The following is an 18,209-nucleotide window of genomic DNA, read 5'->3' as shown; positions in this document are numbered from 1 at the left end:
CCGATCCTTTAAATTAAAAACTCTCAGAAAATCCTGCTTGAACTGTACGAAGTTTATAAACGTTTTCAACCTTAACCCGTTAAGATTCCAATAATCTTTAACCGTTATTATCCAATAATCTTTGTCCGTTTTATCAAGAATATTAAACTGATTATTAAATTAACTAAAGCGATTTTAATAAATACGATCCGAATAAATTCATGCAAATTCTATATAATAATGCCAGAATACTTAACCAATTAAAATGAATAAATTTAGGTACTTCCGGTTGATGCTAGATGTCAGTATCCTGTCTTATATCTTGGAAACGTAGGTCGAAAGACGTTACATCTTTGTATATCGACTTCAGTGTTCCTATGAGAAAAACGAAATAGAATTGTAATAAAAATGCGTATTACAAATATATTACTTTACAAAGTTCACAATATTCCGTATCGTTTTCGAGGGTACGTACGAAAATTTCTTATTCTGTTAAAATTAGGTTAGGTTTGTTCGTTTAGTGGTTATGTTTCATTGCATACTTTCGTTTTTAAGAATTTTTATTAATATTTACACGAACTAAAGCTTCCTAGAATTAAAAACAATGTGATTGTTAATTTATATAAAAATATGTGTCGTGTTCGTTACAGGAAATATGGAAAAGTTAAAGAACCGACAATAAAGGATTTAATAGAGTTTAGAAGAGATCTTGAAAGAGAAGAACAAAATATGTTGATATTAAGACATCCGTATCTAACTAGCGAACAATCCTACGGTCACATGACTGAATTCAAAAAAGACAAGAATGTTAATTTTATGAATAGTAAACGCGAAGAATTGAATATGAAGTTCAACAGAGAGATTACAATCAAAGATCGATTAAGCCATTTAATAGTAACAGAAGCTTGGGATTAAGGTTTTAGTTATAAATAGATGCAGTAATTTGTTTTTTTCAAAACACGTGTATTTAGAAGTTCCCTCTCACAAAGTGCGAAAAAAATTAGTAAGAAATTGTATTTGCCAGTATCATTTATGTTATCCTGTGTTTTAATGTTATAGTAAAATCTTTATATTTATTGCACATGTAAAGTATGTTGTACGAAAATATAATGTGATATAAATACCAAAAATAAGTATACTTAAGTTTTGTCATATCAAAATAATAAAAATAGGTTAGGAATAAACTTTTTCTGCATCAAGTTTCCACTTATTATGTTGTCAATATCATTGGTTTCATTCAGTTGTTAGAATTGGTTTGAAATCGAGTTTGGAAATCTTTTGGTTTGTTTCTTATCCAACCAAATGGATTTTTATTAATTTCCGCTTCTGTCAAGGATTGCCCTTCATGAAGCAGATTCGCAAAATCTGCTACGACGGGATCCGCTCCCGAGCTACTCATCGCAATTACCTGACCATCCTTAAAGTAATATGCGAAAAATTCCAAATTCTCCAAATTACCATAAATTTTGATCTTATCTGGATATCCGTATCCTAGATGCATGATAATTATAATGAATATATATTTTTTTATTATCGATGTAAAGGAAAGAGAGAACGTACCCGCGTATCTGAAACTTCTTCCGAAAAGGCTTGTCCAGAAAAATGGTATGGAATTTAATTCTGTAGTTTTATTGCACATATTTAACGCTGCTACTTTTCCATGATATTGCGCTAACGAAAAATGACCTATTGCTGCAAACTTATCGTCTAAACCAAATATTGGTGCATATGCTATATCACCGCCAGCATATACGTTTTCCACGTTTGTTTTTAAGTACTGAAATTAGACGTATCGTTATTTTTCTAAATTAAACGCTCAAATTATTTCTCCAATATACCTTATCTACTCTTAGAGTGCCATCTTCTAACATCTCAATAGAAGAACCTTTTATCCAATCTGTGTAAAATGTAGAACCAATTCCAATGATAACTATATCGGCAGGAAGGACGCTGCCATCAGTAAGTACCACTGAACCTACAGCATTTGCCGCGTCTTCTTTTGCGATATATCGTTCGATGCTGTTATCAAACATAAACTTCACACCTTAGATAAAATATTGTATTATTTTCTAATCCATTCACTATAATCTAAGTCTTATAAATTCAATAATACCTTTCCTTTCAAATTCTTCTTTAACTCTTGCACCGATTTCTGCTCCAAGAACTGCCTGAAAAGGTATTTTACCTCTTCCTACAACGGTAACAGATGCGCATTTATCGTTACAATATGCAGCAGCTTCCATACCAATAAAGCCTAAGCCAAGTACTACAACATGTTTATCGGGTGCTAATTTAGAATATACAGCCTGAGAGTCAGTGAAATCTCTCAGCACATTAATGTTGGATAATGTAGAACCAGGTATATTTGGCATTCTAGGCTTACATCCAGTACAAAGAAATAAATAATTATATGTTAATTTCTCGTTATTGCTTAACTGAACAGTACTTTCTTCTGTGTTTAGTCCTGTAATAAATTAAGTGGTAAGACTTTATTTCAATTGAAGAGGAATAATTTGTACTTACCTGTAGCCTCAATACCCAGTTTTAGTTGAATGTCATGGTCATTATAAAATGACCGTGGTCTCAAAGCTGCTTTTTCAACATCAAAGTCAAGAGCTTTGGATACTTTTACTCTGTCATATGGAACTACATTTTCCCTACAAACCATGATAATATTTCCAGTAAAATTTTCTTGTCGTAAAGTTTCAGCACAAGTTACACCTGCAGGTCCACCTCCAACGATTACAACAGTTTGCTGATTATTCGAATCTTGTTTGGACATCTCTTTTACCCGCCTACTGAGTTCTAAATCTTTACGCCTTGCTTTTACACGTACAAGGCCTGAGTCATCTACATTCACCTATTTAATTAAACAAATATAAGCATGGAATAACAAGTACCATTTTATATTAAACTTATGGCTAAAATACCTGATAACATGGCAAAGAATCTAATCCTGGATATTCTTCTATATCTCCAGTTTTTATATTAAAGCAGGCACCATGCCAAGGACACCTTACTTTTCCATCTCCTAGAGCTCCTGTATGGAGTAAAGCTCCATAATGCGTACATTTTGTACCAATAGCATGTAGTTCTCCCTTTTGCTTAATTAATAATACTTTTCCTCCATCTTCTCCAAGTGGTAATATTTTCATTTCATTTTCTTTGATATCCGTTTCTTTACATACCACACCTTCAACGTAGTCATATTTTTGTGGTTTACCTGCACAAATATAAAATGTTCAAATTATATCCTGATATTTTATTTAAACAACTTCATTGTTATATTCTCTAAGTGTCTTGCTATCACTAGATCTACAAATGCCTTCAACTCTGATATATGTAAACACAATTATGTATACAATTGTATGAAGATATCTTGTAGATAATGAGACCACTGCTGTATGCAATTGAAAAGCTATTAACTCACAACTACAACAACATTCGGAACTATTATATATTCTTCTAATTTCTTGCTTTGTTTTGTTGCACTCACTGCATATATGAATCTTCTTGTCAGATTTTAACTCTGTCATTCCTCCGCCGTATATCTTTAAACGGATATTAGTAATTGTATTATACGCGTATCGAGTACATTGTCTTACAAAATACAAACACATATTGTTATACTTTTAATTGCTACAATTATTCATCATGAGATCGTGCTAATTATTCGTTAGTGTAATCAGATTTTTTTCATAATCGCGCTGGTATTTCCATATTGTGTGTACAAAGATTTAAAAGGTTACGTATACGTACATGCGTAAAGATATTTTGAATAAGTCTAAAGGAAAGTTAGATTTCCTTATGGATTTTACTCCTGTTTCTTTCTGGATACATGAATATTCAGATTTTAGTAGATAATATGTAACGATAACATTAAGATAATTAGGTTTCTGTAATGTCACGTGATTCGTCTCTCTACAATTAAAGTACGTAAAGATCGATATGTGGAACACCTATCATGTCATAAAAAGATCGATCGATACAGTTTGATGTAATAATGTAATACTAACACATTTACATATACAAATGAATATTTGAATACAAAAATACAATTAAACACTGTAGAAATAAGATTATATAGAAATCTTTAGTACTTTTATTATTTTCTAATCCAATATTTTATATAAGACTTGCAGTCGTCATATACTTTTTATTACGCACTTATATTACGAGATAACATACGATAATAGATATACGATTTTAAATATAAAAAAAAAATGTAATTCGCACCTGCGTTCAACGATTTGCCTGGCGTAATCTTAGAACTTCCCGGGAGAAGTCCTTTACAGTTATTTGCACCCATTTTTATGTTTAATTAATGTTACTTACGGGTGATGTTCCAAATGTATTATCACGATATCTATGAATCACTTGTTTGATTTGTACGAGCACAATTACATTGCTGAAGATTGTTTCAGCTTTGGTAAATAACCTTGAAGTACTTGTAGCAAAATGTTTTACTTTTAACTTTCACTTTTTTAAGTAATACAATTATTAGGATTTTAGCACCTTTTAGTAAATATTTGTTCGAAAAATTTGGTTAAAATTGTACAATTAATAATGTTAGTTGATTAATATAAAAAATATTTTTGAAATAAAATGTTTGGAATACTTCGTGTTTCAAATTGAATGTATAACGCGATTCAATTTCAAATATTATATTTTAATTATTTTAAATATAATGATGTGTGTTTTAATATGATCAATAAATTAAATAATTATGCATGTATTACAAATTACTCTTTGACGTTAGGTGTAAAAATATCACCACATAAATCTATTTATTGATTTTGACAGGTATAACAGGACTGATTTAAACAGACCTTTAATTTTCCATATAAAATAATTTACGAAGTACTAATTACTATATTAAAAAGCTTTAATTATCTTTCAGTACATTTAACTCACTCATTGAGCGAGCGAGCCGAAGGCGAGCGAAGCTCTTATACTTGACTTTGCAACTTCTTTGTCCGCGTTTTTCTTTTGCACCACTCAACCAATTCTCGTCAGACTTTGCATGCACATGCGTATGTACATCCAGATGGACATAGAAAAAAAAAATTTTAATCGGACTTGCCACGAACGAATAATCACCGAAAAAACTGATCCTAAAAAGTGAGAGTCCGAACACGCATATAAGGAAAATAAAAAAATGAATATTTCGGCACTTTGACGACGCAGTATGGTTGCTGAGGCATTTAGAAACAAATTTCTATTAGGGTTTGATGCGTTTTGATGCCTAATAAAGCCAGGAAATCAATTTTTGTCGAACTCGGTCCAAAACGGTACAGGTGGCGCCATCTAGCGGCGAGCGGCGGAACTACGAAAAACTAAAATTTCGATTTTCTTGAAAACTAGGAACTTTTCCGAAATTCTGAGATATACAAATTGTTCCTTGTCGCCTACGGAATCGAACGAATGCAATTATAGCCTGCTAGGACCATTATTAAAGAAAATAGAAAAATAGCCCATTTCATGGACTAAAAAATTGCCGTCCATCTAGCGGTGAAAGTTGGAACTACAAAAATAGAAAATCTCGATTTTCTCGAAAACTAGGGACTTTTCCGAAATTCTGAGATATACAAATTGTTCCTTGTCGCCTACGGAATCGAACGAACCTAATTATAGCCTGTTAGGACCATTATTAAAGAAAATTAAAAAAATGTCATTTTATGGAGAAAATTTGTGGCGCCATCTAGCGGCGAAACTGCGAACTAAACTGAAAAAACGTATGTCCGAACACGCGTTAAAGAAAAATATAAAAAGTAATATTTCGCAACTTTGACGACGCAGTATGGTTGTTTAGACATTTTAAAGCAATTTTTGTTAAATAAGTTATTCATTTTATTGCGTATTAAGCTCAGAAAATCAATTTTTATTTGACCCCTTAACGCGTGTTCGGACATACGTTTTTTCAGTTTAGTTCGCAGTTTCGCCGCTAGATGGCGCCACAAATTTTCTCCATAAAATGACATTTTTTTAATTTTCTTTAATAATGGTCCTAGCAGGCTATAATTAGACTCGTTCGATTCCGTAGGCGACAAGGAACAATTTGTATATCTCAGAATTTTGGAAAAGTCCCTAGTTTTCGAGAAAATCGAAATTTTCTATTTTTGTAGTTCCAACTTTCACCGCTAGATGGACGCCAATTTTTTAGTCCATGAAATGGGCTATTTTTCTATTTTCTTTAATAATGGTCATAGCAGGCTATAATTAGATTCGTTCGATTCCGTAGACGACAAGGAACAATTTGTATATTTCAGAATTTCGGAAAAGTTCCTAGTTTTCGAGAAAATCGAAATTTTGGTTTTTCGTAGTTCCGCCGCTCGCCGCTAGATGGCGCCACCTGTACCGTTTTGGACCGAGTTCGACAAAAATTGATTTCCTGGCTTTATTAGGCATCAAAACGCATCAAACCCTAATAGAAATTTGTTTCTAAATGCCTCAGTGACCATACTGCGTCGTCAAAGTGCCGAAATATTGCATTTTGCATTCGCAGTAGAATTGACATAGGCGGCTCATGTACTTACGTATCGCAAGACTGCAACAAAATAATTAATTACTCATTACCCGAACATTATTTATGAACTTTCATGATCGAACCATGTAAATAATGCATTGCTGACCATTCTTTAATCATAAAAGTTCATAAACTTTTTATCAAGAATTAAAAATCGATGCCATGTACAGTAATGGTGTATGTGATGCCCATATACACACACATATATAAAGTGCATGAGTAAATTGCATAATGTAGATGGCGTTGCGATTATTAACAACAACAATGTGTTTTATTGGCGGTGTTTGTTCATTACATATAATTTAGCTGTCATTAGAATAAAAATATTGAAAAGTTTATGAATATTGGTTCAGAAACAGAACGTGATGAAAAAAGAAAAATTATATATTCCTTAGTCAGATATGTTCACTGTTGTTTGAATATCTCGTAATAATTATTAATTTATGTATATATGCAGCTATTTTCCTTTGTTATCGGTGTTATAAAAGATAGACGTAAATCGTTTTAATTATTTTAAAAGCAAATGTGTAACGAAAAGGAAAATACAGTGATGCGTGCCGATATATTTGAAAGAGAACCATCGTGAAGCGCTTGCGGCTTCAATTAAAAACAGTTTGTTGTCACCGTATAATGACTTCTTTCATACAGTGTAATTTTTATTTAATCATATTTTTCCTTTATAAGTACCTTTTATACGTGCATTTTCGAAAATAGTTAGTGGTACATCCTAAGTGAAGATGTACCTTGAACTGACATTGTTAATAAACTTCTAAATACGTTTGTTTTGTATATACAAATAAATTATTTTACGATCTACGACATAGTACTAATTATAAAACAGTGTCTAAATAGAGAGTAATTAATTTCACATGTACATGTGTGTTACAGTTGATAAACTTGGGATTACTTTATCATAACCTGTTATGCTTTGAAAGATTTCAAAATGATTTCCAAAACTGTGTGCATCACACAGGAAGGGTCAGCAAATGCATTAGCACTTAACAAAGATAATAGTCAAGTTGTTATAGCAGGACGTAATGGTAAATTATTTGATTGCTACAATATTAATTTTTGTACATGTATAATAATTATTATTTTGGGTTACAGTTTTCAAAATATTTACGTTATTAGAGGATAGATTTGAGGAAGCTTGTAACTTGCGGGTAGGAAAGAATTTAAATTTAAATTTTTCTTGTAATGACATTGCTTGGAATTTGATTGATGGTAAGTCAATAACAATATGTACATTAACAAATAATAATAAGAATAAAAACAACCTTTTGATCAATTTCAGATCATATATTAGCATCAGCTGCTACGAATGGTGCAGTAGTAGTTTGGAACTTAAACAAATCATCTAGATCCAAGCAAGAACATGTTTTTATCGATCACAAAAGAACAGTAAATAAAGTAAGTTTTCATATGACAGAACCTATGTGGCTAATATCTGGCTCACAAGATGGTACTATGAAGTGTTTTGATTTACGGATAAAAGAAGCTACTAGAACTTTTTATAGGTAAACATATTGAATTATGTTACCAAATGTTTCATTATTAAAACAGATTAGTAAAGTCTGTCAATTTCAGTAATACAGAATCAGTACGCGATGTACAGTTTTGTCCCCATTCACCACATACCTTTGCCGCTGTTTCTGAAAATGGACATGTACAACAGTGGGATTTACGTAAACCAGAGCGTTACTTTCAACATTTTACTGCTCACAGTGGTCCCATATTTGCTTGTGATTGGCACCCTGAAACTAATTGGCTTGCAACAGCTTCCAGGGACAAAACCATTAAGGTATTTCATGTATAATGTTAAATTATGTTGAATTATTTCTTATTTTAAAAAATGTTGAACAGTAGAAACTTTAAATAAATCAGGCTTTTTGAATACACAGGTTTGGGATTTATTAGGTAAACCTAGTTGTGATTATGTTATACATACGATAGCGTCGGTAGGTCGAATAAAATGGAGACCGCAAAGGAAATACCATATATCGAGCTGTGCTCTCGTCGTCGATTGTAGTATAAATGTTTGGGATATCCGTAGACCATATATACCTTTTGCAAGCTTTAATGAACACAAAGATGTTCCAACTGGTGTGGCATGGAGAGGCAATCCTCAATCGTTTTTATCAACTAGCAGGGTAATATCGCGCAACAAGTATATTTGATATAAAGTACCAGCAATTGTATAACATTAATAAGGAACTATTGATATAGGATTGCACGTTGTATCATCATGTGTTCAAAGATGCTACTAGACCAGCAAGTAAAGCGAATCCACAAGGTATTGCATTGAATCCAAAAGGAGATATTGCATATGCATGTAAAGTAAATGTTAATGTTCAAACCACAATGAAACAATTGACTAACATAATGAGGTTAATAAACTTGCTATATAAACAGGGAAAATTGCGTAAGAAATATCAAACTAAAAGATTGAAATTTAGTTGAGGATTATTTATAGGAAAACACCTGCAACAAATGATACATTTTGTATGGCATCTAGTGTTATGCATAGATTTTCCGTGAATATGCCACGAGAACCAAAGTGGTTTAAAGCTTGCGCGGAAGGTTACTTGCTGTCCGGAAGATTAAACGATATTTGTGATCATAATGCCACTGTTGCTAGAAATGCTGGTAGAAATGATGTAAATAATTCTTTTCCATTTTATACTTGATGTTCATGGGCGTTCAGATTGCCACTCATAACAAATATTATTTTAACTAGATAAGTACAGTATGGAGCATCATAAAAACTTTATACGCCAATCCTATGGGATCTATTTTAAAAACACCTCCAACTGCTTCCAAAGAAGATATAGTGAATACATTAAATTTAGCACAGATTACAATAGGACCCGGTATAGATCAATCGAGTGCAGGTAAGTGTTTTTGAAGTTTCGTGTGAGAAAGCGGTTTAATGCGATACATAATATCTTTCAAGGTCATGAAAATGATGTGAAGTCTTTACAAGGAGAAATAACTGGCGCAACCAGCGGAGGTGACGATGAGACCGAGACTGATGAAACGCCGGAAAATCAACATTCAATAGGTTCTATGTTACCTAGGTATAACTTAACAATATAGCACGTTGAATATGTGTATTTTGTGGTATTGACATTGTTGTTTTCGTAAAAAATATCCAGTTACAAGCGAGCATTTGTTGATCACAAAGGACCATCTAAGGGAGATTTTTTATTCGGAGAAAGCGAATTCGAGCCAGTGACAATGGAATACACTTCCAGTTATATGCATAATATCATGACGAACGATAACGATTGGACGTTGTCCAAAGAAGCTTTTCCATTACGGCACGAGATAAAAGATAGATCTCCGCCGCCGGAGCAATTCCCTAATCACCCACCGGATATCAACGAAGATTGTGCTTCGTTAATGATCGAGGATCAGCCAAGTCAATTAATAGTTTCCAATATACCCAAACCGCAATTCTGGGATCCTACGAACTTAATCGAAGAGGCTTTAAAACATCATGCGGCGCTCAGAGATATACAGACTTCTGCATCGATTCTGATCGCGTTAGGAGAGAAACGGAAAGGTTTAAATATTGAAACTGCTGTCCAAGAACATTGGATACTAGAATATTTAGACATGCTTGCAAGGTTTAAGCTGTGGAACGTTGCTACTCAGGTTAGCGATAAAACTTTAATCAAAGAGAATTTACCTCAGTCATCTTAATAAAAGATATGTATCGTTGTGTATCGATAGATAATTCAGTCGGTCTGGATTCCATCCGTGTCACAGTTGAATCAGCAGTCAACGATAATACACGCTTGTTGTTTAACTTGTACAAAACCATTGCAAAGGGCAGCATGGTTCTGTGATCGATGTCACTCGTCCCATCATGCGCTCTGCTCTGTTTGTCATCAGGTAAGACACTTACGTTTATTTTTCGTATCGTTTTCGCCTGTGGTTATCGAACGCGCACACTTTGCACGCAGGTTGTTCGAGGGATATACGTGTGGTGTCAAGGATGTACGCATGGAGGTCACGTCGTTCACATGAACGAGTGGTTTAGTTGTAACCGACAGTGTCCCACGGGTTGCGGTCACATGTGCGAATATACTTAAATTTTATGCCGATGACTATGACGTACTACCGTTGTAAGTTTTGCTTGTATTCCATAAGGATTGTAAAATGAGACTTAACGAGAATTACCAAATCAAAAGATTAAATTATTTATTAATTATATTTTTGTAATTTATGGAGTAAATTCTGTAATTCTAAAGTATCACATTTTCTTTTCTTCTTGCAGTACAAATTATACAAAAATATATAATATTATCGAACGGTGTGGTAGTACTTTAAATACAAATCTCTAACGTTCGTTGATACGAATAAAAGACGTACAAAGCTGTGGCATATGGACACTTATCACAGGCTGAATCGATAGTAGAAATACTGTTTAACTGTTTTTCTTGTTGACTTTGACTATGACACTCTTAACTTCGGTGTACGCTCTAAGACCGTATTCTCCAAGTTCCCTTCCGAGTCCAGACATTTTGTAACCACCAAACGGCACTTGAGGCGTTAAAACGTTGTACGTGTTAACCCTGTAAAACGCGTTGCAGAATGATAAGAATATAAATGGGAATCGTTAGCAATCAATTTGTCAAAGTTGCCATACCATACGGTGCCAGCCTTAAGGCCTTGAACCACGTAATTTGCCTTGTCGATATCTTTTGTGAAGACAGCAGCCGCTAATCCGTAATCGGTAATGTTGGCGCGATTGATAACTTCGTTCAAGCTACTGAATTTGAGAATCTGTTGAACTGGTCCAAAGATCTGTAATCGATAATACAACGTTTAAGACGATGTAGGAAGTTTCTAAATTCTAGAGGATCATATTCACCTCTTCTCTGGCAATGGTCATATTATCGGTCACATCAGCGAATACCGTGGGCGCGACAAAGTATCCCTTATCGCCAAGTCGTTTACCACCCGAAACTAATTTTGCTCCCTCTTTGTTACCGCTTTCGATCATAGACATAATTCTGTTCGCCTGTTCCTCGTCGATCTGGATTCAGATTTACGACATTAATGTTTCATTTTGATTTTCGATGCAATTATCATCGGTGAGTACAATACCTGGGGACCTTGTTCTACATTAGGGTCGAACGGATCGCCGACAACTCTGGAGTTGGCACGTGCAGCGCTCCTTTCTACAAACTCATCATAGATGGAATCTTCGACGAAGGTTCTAGAGCCGGCGCAACAGCACTGACCCTAATTTAAAAAATGTGAAATACTAAATGTCAGACGCACATCACATAATAATTCATCTTTCTCTAGACACTCGAGAGGTTTCATTACCATATTATAGAAGAGAGCGAAGTGAGCGGTTTCCACGGCATGATCCAGATCAGCATCCTTAAAGATAATGTTAGGAGACTTCCCACCAAGTTCTAACGTGGTTCTCTTTAAATTGCCGACCGAATTCTGCTGTATCAGCTTTCCGACTTCGGTCGATCCTGTGAACGCAATTTTGTCGACTCCATTGTGAGCGACCAGAGCTGCTCCAGCTTTGCCGAAACCTGGGACGACGTTCACCACTCCGCTAGGGAACCCAGCTTCTTTGGTTAACTGAGCCACGTATAACGCAGTCAACGGCGTCTGCTCCGCTGGCTTCAAAACGATAACGTTGCCTACTCGTAAATAAGAGATAAGGTTATCCGGGTCTCAAAATATCAGAACTTGTCAAAAAAAAAGACTGCTACCGGTAGCTAAGGCGGGTCCCAATTTCCACGCCATCATCAGTATAGGGAAATTCCATGGTATAATTTGTCCACACACGCCAACAGGTTCGTGACGAGTATACGCAAAGTACTGTCCGTCTACGGGGATCACTTTCCCGCCATTCTTATCTGCCCACCCAGCGTAGTATCGTAAAGTGGCTATACTCGCAGGTACATCGAACTCGTACGACGCGGAATAAGGCTTTCCATTGTCCAGCGTTTCCAATGACTGAAACGCGTGAAATATTAGTCGGTGTTATCATGAGAGTAAAACAAACACGACTGCGTTCTTACCGCGAGATAAGCACGATCACGTTCTATTAAATCGGCCAATCTATGCAGAAGCCGACCACGCTCAGAAGCGTCCATGGTTCTCCATGGCGAATTCAATTTGAAAGCCTCTTGCGCTGCATGCACAGCTGCGTTGATGTCCGCTGCGTCGCCTTCTTGTACTTCCGCGATCGTTTCGGCGGTTGCTGGATTTACGGTGGCGAACGTTTTTCCTGATTTCGATTTGTGCCATTCGTTATCAATAAAAATCTGAAATGTTTTCGTAACACTTGTAAAAAAATTGAATTTCGTGGGACATCTGTGGTCGGTATTATGTAAAAGAATAAACAACGTATGTCTATATACATTGAGCTGATAACAACAGGAGGTTGAACGATAGCCTTTTCGATAGATAAAAACTATATGTTTTGGTAAGGACTGAAATGGCAAGTAGCAATGAAAGGAATGTTAAGGACGTGTTTGAATCGTACGTGCAACGAAATTTTAACTGACATTTCTTCCTTATGACTCTGTACAGTATATGGACAATATACTGCAGAGAAATTATTTCGCAATATTCTCATAGTACATTATTCTTGTATACACTTTTTGTATAAAAGCAATACGCCTCAGGGGTTAATAAATTCATCTGTCAATCGGTTGTGAATAATAAAATATTATTTTAGTCATTATTTTGTAGAAAAAATGATTACACAATAGTAACGAACACCCTTTTCATTAAAAGAATGAAGTGTAAATTAATTCTGACAAGGAAACATTCTATTCGGTGATATAAATGTTTAGCTTCGATTAGCATGAAACTCGTGTCGACCGGTAATCGTCGATAAAAGCACGTTGCTCGAAACAATGCGACGAATTAAAATTGCGTTGTTCAACTGTCGTACATCGAGAAAATACAGTCTAAATATAACAAGAGTATAGTTTAGTAAGATAGGACTATTCGAAATGCTAACACATTTTAGTAACAATTTGATTGGGGTAACTAATATTTTTTCAGTAGTGTACTTACTCCGGTGTACATAATCGATGGATTTTTCTCGGGTGCCACTCTAGCGGCAGTAGAGAAGCACCGTGGTAATTGAATTGTTCTTAACAATCGCAACATTGTTGGCTTTAATTACTGTATTAACGAACTAAGTTTTGACGTGTGTCGCGCACGTTAGCTGTAACGTTACTGCTCGCATAGTTTGGCTCAATTCACGCCACGGGATGGCGAATCTACGTGCACATGCGCGTCAATTCACGCGCACGCATCGTTCGAGATGGCCGGTGGAGATACACGAACGCGTCTTAACCTTTCGAACACGCTGATACGGCTATAAATAAAAATTTTGAAGAAAAGGAGATACACGTTGCAACACAATTACTAATCTCGTCTCGGAATACGACAAAATCGTCGCATCATGTTGTACACGAAAGAGTACATCTACGCGCATAGATGGCCCTCGCTACAGGAAGACGTAGGGCGTAGGGAAAGGCGAATCGTTCGAGTTTCATACTCGTGGGAATTGCTCTGACGTTACTCGTTTGGAAGAAATAAAAGTGAACCGGTGTAGTGACATGTTCCCTACGAGATCAACACATGTATACGTCTGTTACGTCGTAGTTATTCCTATTGTAGATGTGTTATGTAATTGAAGATGCTATTATGTGCGAATTTAAATGCGGTTTTCGAATTATGCATTATATTACGGTTAGTCGTTGACCTTGTGCTATGATTAACGAAACGAAAGTATTCTCCCGCCATTTTAAACCAGTTATCGATGAATCGTTACATCATGAAGTTTGACAGGAGCAGTTTCTTTTCGATAATGTATCGATGATATATTGATAGTAGATCGTGAGAATTGAGCGAGGTAAGTTAATTGCAACGAAATAATAGTATTCTCCCGCCATTTTAAACCAGTTGAGGAATCGTTACATTATGAAATTTGACAGGACGAACGTTTGACAGGAGCAGTTTCGATAACGTCTCGTATATTAATAGTAGATCGTGAGAATTGAGCGAGGTAAGTTAATAGAAACGAAATAATAGTATTCTCCCGCCATTTTAAATCAGTTGAGGAATCGTTACATTATGAAATTTGACAGGACTAATGTTCGACAGGAGCAGTTTCTTTTCGATAATGTATCGATGGTATATTGATAGTAAATCGTGAGAATGGAGTGAGGTAAGTTAATTAACACGAAATAATAGTATTCTCCCGCCATTTAAAACCAGTTGAGGAATCGTTACATTATGAAATGTTTGACAGGAGCAGTTTCTTTTCGAGTTTCGATGATATATTAATAGTAAATAGCGAGAATCGAGTGAGGTAAGTTAGTTGGAACGAAATAATAGTATTTTCCCGCCATTTTAAACCAGTTGAGGAATCGTTACATTATGAAATATTTGACAGGAGCAGTTTCGACGTCTCGATGGTATTAATAGTAAATTGTAAGAATCGAGTGAGGTAAGTTAATTGAGCGTTAGTATCAAATCGTTGGTTTATTAAACTCTATTCACTTTACATTAACAGGAAATTGCGTTGCACCGCGTTGAACGCGGGAAAACGAACGTTAAATATTACAATTGCGATAGTCTTGTAATTGTTTGGAGGATGCAACGTTACCTCTTTGTACCCTTTATGCTAGCGTGTGTACTGTTCGTTAATTCAGATCCGTTCGAATTTTCGGAACATAATTTCGATGAATAGGTATGCTGCTGTTGTAGGAAACATTTCCGGTGTTTCGTCGAACGTAACGACCGTTAAATGGTAAAAAGTTCAAAATGGTAAAACGAATGAACCAACTTTATTGATAAAATTTAATATAATTGACCTGTTAGTATCGACCCTTAGTTATTATAAATAATAGAAATTTGCCAAGGTGTCAAATTTTTCGTGCGTCGCGTCTCGCGAACGGCTAACTATCGATAACACGCATACGTGTACGATACACGGATACAAAGACAAGTATTGCTTCGGAAATACAAAACGAAGGGAATCAGTGCCATGCCGTGAACGATCCGTCCGATCGTTTGACGAGAAAACAACGGGTATAATTTTTTACACGACAAACGCCTATTTTGTTACCTGTAAACATGACATTTATTTCGAGAGTTATGTACAAGACTCGCGTAACCACACAATAAAGATCCTGTAACGAGCATTAGGCTCTCGGATAAGTAGTACGCTTTTCTAAACATCCGGACGCCTGTTCGATCTCGTAATACTAATCGTAGGCTTCTCGATCGTCGTTGAAAAAAAAGTGCGCACGGAACGAAAAGGATCGCAACGTTCGATCGTTCAAAATTTCGCAACTTCGAAATCCATACGACAACGAAGATTTACGAAGGTCAACGAAGAGGACTTACAACGAAAAAAGCTGATTTCAGACAACAGGAGACGCATTTCCCTCTCGAGACCAGAACGTAAAAAATGTTCTATAAAACGCTTCGATCTTCGTATCGTACGACATCCGCTAGATATTTCGCAAACTATCGAATCATTCGAAAGGATTACGCTTACAGTGACAGAGAGTTACATTGGATGCATACGCTATATACTCTACGTTTCGATTCGATATCCCTGATCGATGCGTTTTCCTTCTCGTTCGTTGGGAAAAAAGAGAACAATTGTTCCGCGTTGGAACAATGCGTCGATAAAACGTCGACGGTCGAGCGAGGATCGAGCGAGGAGAAAGCAAGAAAAAAATGGCCAAAGAATAGCATTCGGTTCCTTGTCGGGATTTTTCTAGCAACCGGTGTTCGTGCACGAAAATTCTCGATGGGTAATCGCACGAGGCATCCTCGTTCAGTCTCGTATGTATAACTTTTCGTACGTACGAGCACGCGTTGGATTAAAAGTTCGATCGTATAAAAAATTGTTTATCCTCGCGAGATCTCGTTGGAACGTTTAGCCACGATGTCGGAGATTACACGGCGAATCGACCGATCGCGGTTTACGAAGGAAATATCGAGGGGTTACGATAATCGATAGATCGGGAACAAAGGAGGGAGGAGTAGAAGAAAGTACGCCGTTATAATCGTAAACCGTCGAGTCCGTTCCACGAGAGACGATTAGAGCCCGGTAGAGAGAAAGAGAGAGAACGGTTCGTTTATTCGCGTGAAATTGAAAACTAATTGCCGGAAGATCGTTAAAGGTATTCAACGATGTCGCATTTGATCGATATATTCGGACAGCTGGCTACGCTGGCGCCGTATCCGCCCCTCGAGCTCTTGTGTCTTTCGGTGAGCAGCTTCTGGAATATCGGCAAGATCGCCAGATCCAGCAGTTCACCGTCCGACACGGCACTGTACATCTTGGAGACGTTCACCGTCGAGCCACCGACCACGTCCGAGCTAGTGGCAACAGATCCGACCCTGGATCCGTTCGCATTTCCTCCTCCATTTCCTCCGACGCCTCCGCCTCCGCCTCGCGGATTCGCGCTCGCGAATTTGCTGTTGTGAATGGTGGCCACGTTCGGCGTGCTCTGCACGTACTCCAACCGGGCCTGCTGCCGAAGCTTCGATTCGGTGTGCCTGCACTCCCGTATTCTCCGAGCGGCGCGATGAGGACACTCGATCACGGGGTGTCCGTCGCTCCGCAGACGAAGACACTTCTCCCGCGACCGTTCCGACACGGATCGCTGGATGATCGTCGACATGGACTCCTCGTACTTCTCTGTAAACTCAAGGTTTAAAACCGGGCCGGACTCTTCAAGAATGGAATACTTACCGGTGTCCGAGCAGCTCGCGTTGACCATCGCCGGCACGCTCGGCGAGCTGGCGTTCTGAGAGTCATACCGTTTCTTCTGTCGTCTCGAGGGCGGCGGCGTCTCTGCCGAGCCGTTGAACATCGCGTGCGAATGCCCTCGGCCGCCGTGTTTCTCGCAGCGATAACCGGCGCCGGTCAACAAGGCCAGCCTGTGACCGCAACCGCCGATCACGTAAGACTTGTCGAACGAACCGAGAGAGATCTCCGCCGCGTCGGACTTGGAGACGTTCTCCGTGGAGATGTAACTAATCGAGTTGACCGGCACGCTGGTTCTCCGACTTTGGAACAGTTCGTGATGAGAGTGAGCCATTCCGTTGTTCTTCACGGACGACCTCCTCTTAAGCGACTGATGAGAGACGTTCGCCGAACCTGTGTGAAGAAAGAGATGACCCGACGAGTTCGACGGGCTTACGGATGCAACTCACCGGAATGCCGATGTTTGTGCACGAACTGCAACGGGGGCGGCAAGATCGCCTGTTCGAGGTAGTTCTGTTCGTGGAGCTCGCCGAAGGAGACGTTCTTCGCCGGAGGAGGTGTCGGAAGTCTGGACCTGCGATCGTCTTTGCATCTGATCGGTTTGCCGTGCCGGGGAATCTCGGTTTCCTCGAGAACGACTGCGTCGCCCTCTTCCACGATTTCCGGCACGAACTCGACGTTCGTTTTCCCGTCGGGTCGCGAGTCCGGACTTCTCTCGATCAAAGGTTCGCTCTCCTTACCGGACCCTCCAGAACGGCTCCTTCTGCGGCCCGATTCGTCGGCGTGTTTGAGAACAGGCGCAGGTGCCGGGACTTCCTCTTTTCCTCCTTCCGTCCGTGGAACTAGCGGAACCCGTTCGCTGTCGATGGCGATCGCCGGCACTTTCGAGAAGGACGTCTTTTTTCTGAGAAACAAGAA

At 37.6% G+C, this 18,209-nt stretch overlaps 5 protein-coding genes across 14 annotated transcripts in view; 2 read left to right on the top strand and 3 right to left on the bottom strand.

Moving 5' to 3' along the window:
* Positions 1–305: 305 nt before the first annotated feature.
* LOC100874932 (uncharacterized) lies at positions 306–1,178 on the top strand. The gene is made up of 2 exons (XM_003703605.3): positions 306–446; positions 630–1,178. Exons 1-2 carry the CDS (start codon positions 388–390, stop codon positions 892–894), a joined length of 324 nt encoding a protein of 107 aa, XP_003703653.1. The 5' UTR covers positions 306–387; the 3' UTR covers positions 895–1,178.
* Positions 922–4,912, bottom strand: LOC100875043 (apoptosis-inducing factor 3). Of its 10 annotated transcripts, none has more exons than XM_012285926.2 (8): positions 4,315–4,447; positions 3,410–3,530; positions 2,910–3,202; positions 2,503–2,839; positions 2,093–2,443; positions 1,818–2,023; positions 1,540–1,756; positions 922–1,470 (listed from the first exon to the last, which is right to left on the bottom strand). In XM_012285926.2, exons 2-8 carry the CDS (start codon positions 3,513–3,515, stop codon positions 1,217–1,219), a joined length of 1,764 nt encoding a protein of 587 aa, XP_012141316.2. In that variant the 5' UTR covers positions 3,516–3,530; positions 4,315–4,447; the 3' UTR covers positions 922–1,216. The 10 variants fall into 10 exon arrangements, with proteins under 10 accessions (XP_012141316.2, XP_012141314.2, XP_012141319.2 ...); XM_012285924.2 differs by lacking the exon at positions 4,315–4,447 and adding an exon at positions 3,739–4,113; XM_012285929.2 differs by lacking the exon at positions 4,315–4,447 and adding an exon at positions 3,739–4,108 and having other exon boundaries at positions 3,476–3,530.
* Positions 4,913–6,736: 1,824 nt separating this feature from the next.
* On the top strand, positions 6,737–10,763 carry Wdr24 (WD repeat domain 24). The gene is made up of 13 exons (XM_003703453.3): positions 6,737–7,154; positions 7,394–7,545; positions 7,613–7,729; positions 7,800–8,022; positions 8,093–8,306; positions 8,407–8,655; positions 8,732–8,892; positions 8,979–9,162; positions 9,243–9,396; positions 9,459–9,582; positions 9,661–10,162; positions 10,241–10,402; positions 10,474–10,763. The coding sequence occupies exons 2-13, from the start codon at positions 7,449–7,451 to the stop codon at positions 10,600–10,602; spliced, it is 2,316 nt and encodes a 771-aa protein (XP_003703501.1). The 5' UTR covers positions 6,737–7,154; positions 7,394–7,448; the 3' UTR covers positions 10,603–10,763.
* Aldh (Aldehyde dehydrogenase) lies at positions 10,687–13,875 on the bottom strand. Its single transcript, XM_003703454.3, has 8 exons — positions 13,568–13,875; positions 12,562–12,807; positions 12,250–12,496; positions 11,846–12,177; positions 11,621–11,758; positions 11,385–11,549; positions 11,160–11,317; positions 10,687–11,085 (listed from the first exon to the last, which is right to left on the bottom strand). Exons 1-8 carry the CDS (start codon positions 13,661–13,663, stop codon positions 10,938–10,940), a joined length of 1,530 nt encoding a protein of 509 aa, XP_003703502.2. The 5' UTR covers positions 13,664–13,875; the 3' UTR covers positions 10,687–10,937.
* Positions 13,876–14,108: 233 nt separating this feature from the next.
* GABA-B-R2 (gamma-aminobutyric acid type B receptor subunit 2) overlaps positions 14,109–18,209 on the bottom strand; it is a 71,148-nt gene continuing 67,047 nt past the window's right edge. Inside the window, exons 17-19 of the mRNA XM_076540267.1 lie at positions 17,741–18,195; positions 17,277–17,684; positions 14,109–17,222 (exon numbers count right to left, since the gene is read on the bottom strand). Coding sequence (XP_076396382.1) covers positions 16,696–17,222; positions 17,277–17,684; positions 17,741–18,195 — 1,390 coding nt within the window. The 3' untranslated portion in view covers positions 14,109–16,695. The remainder of the gene's footprint in view (positions 17,223–17,276; positions 17,685–17,740; positions 18,196–18,209) is intronic.

This window comes from Megachile rotundata, chromosome 15 (genome assembly GCF_050947335.1).
Source record: "Megachile rotundata isolate GNS110a chromosome 15, iyMegRotu1, whole genome shotgun sequence".
Lineage (NCBI taxonomy): Eukaryota > Metazoa > Arthropoda > Insecta > Hymenoptera > Megachilidae > Megachile > Megachile rotundata.
The sequence above is the reverse complement of the archived record's forward strand: the minus strand, read 5'-3'. Positions and strand labels throughout refer to the sequence as shown.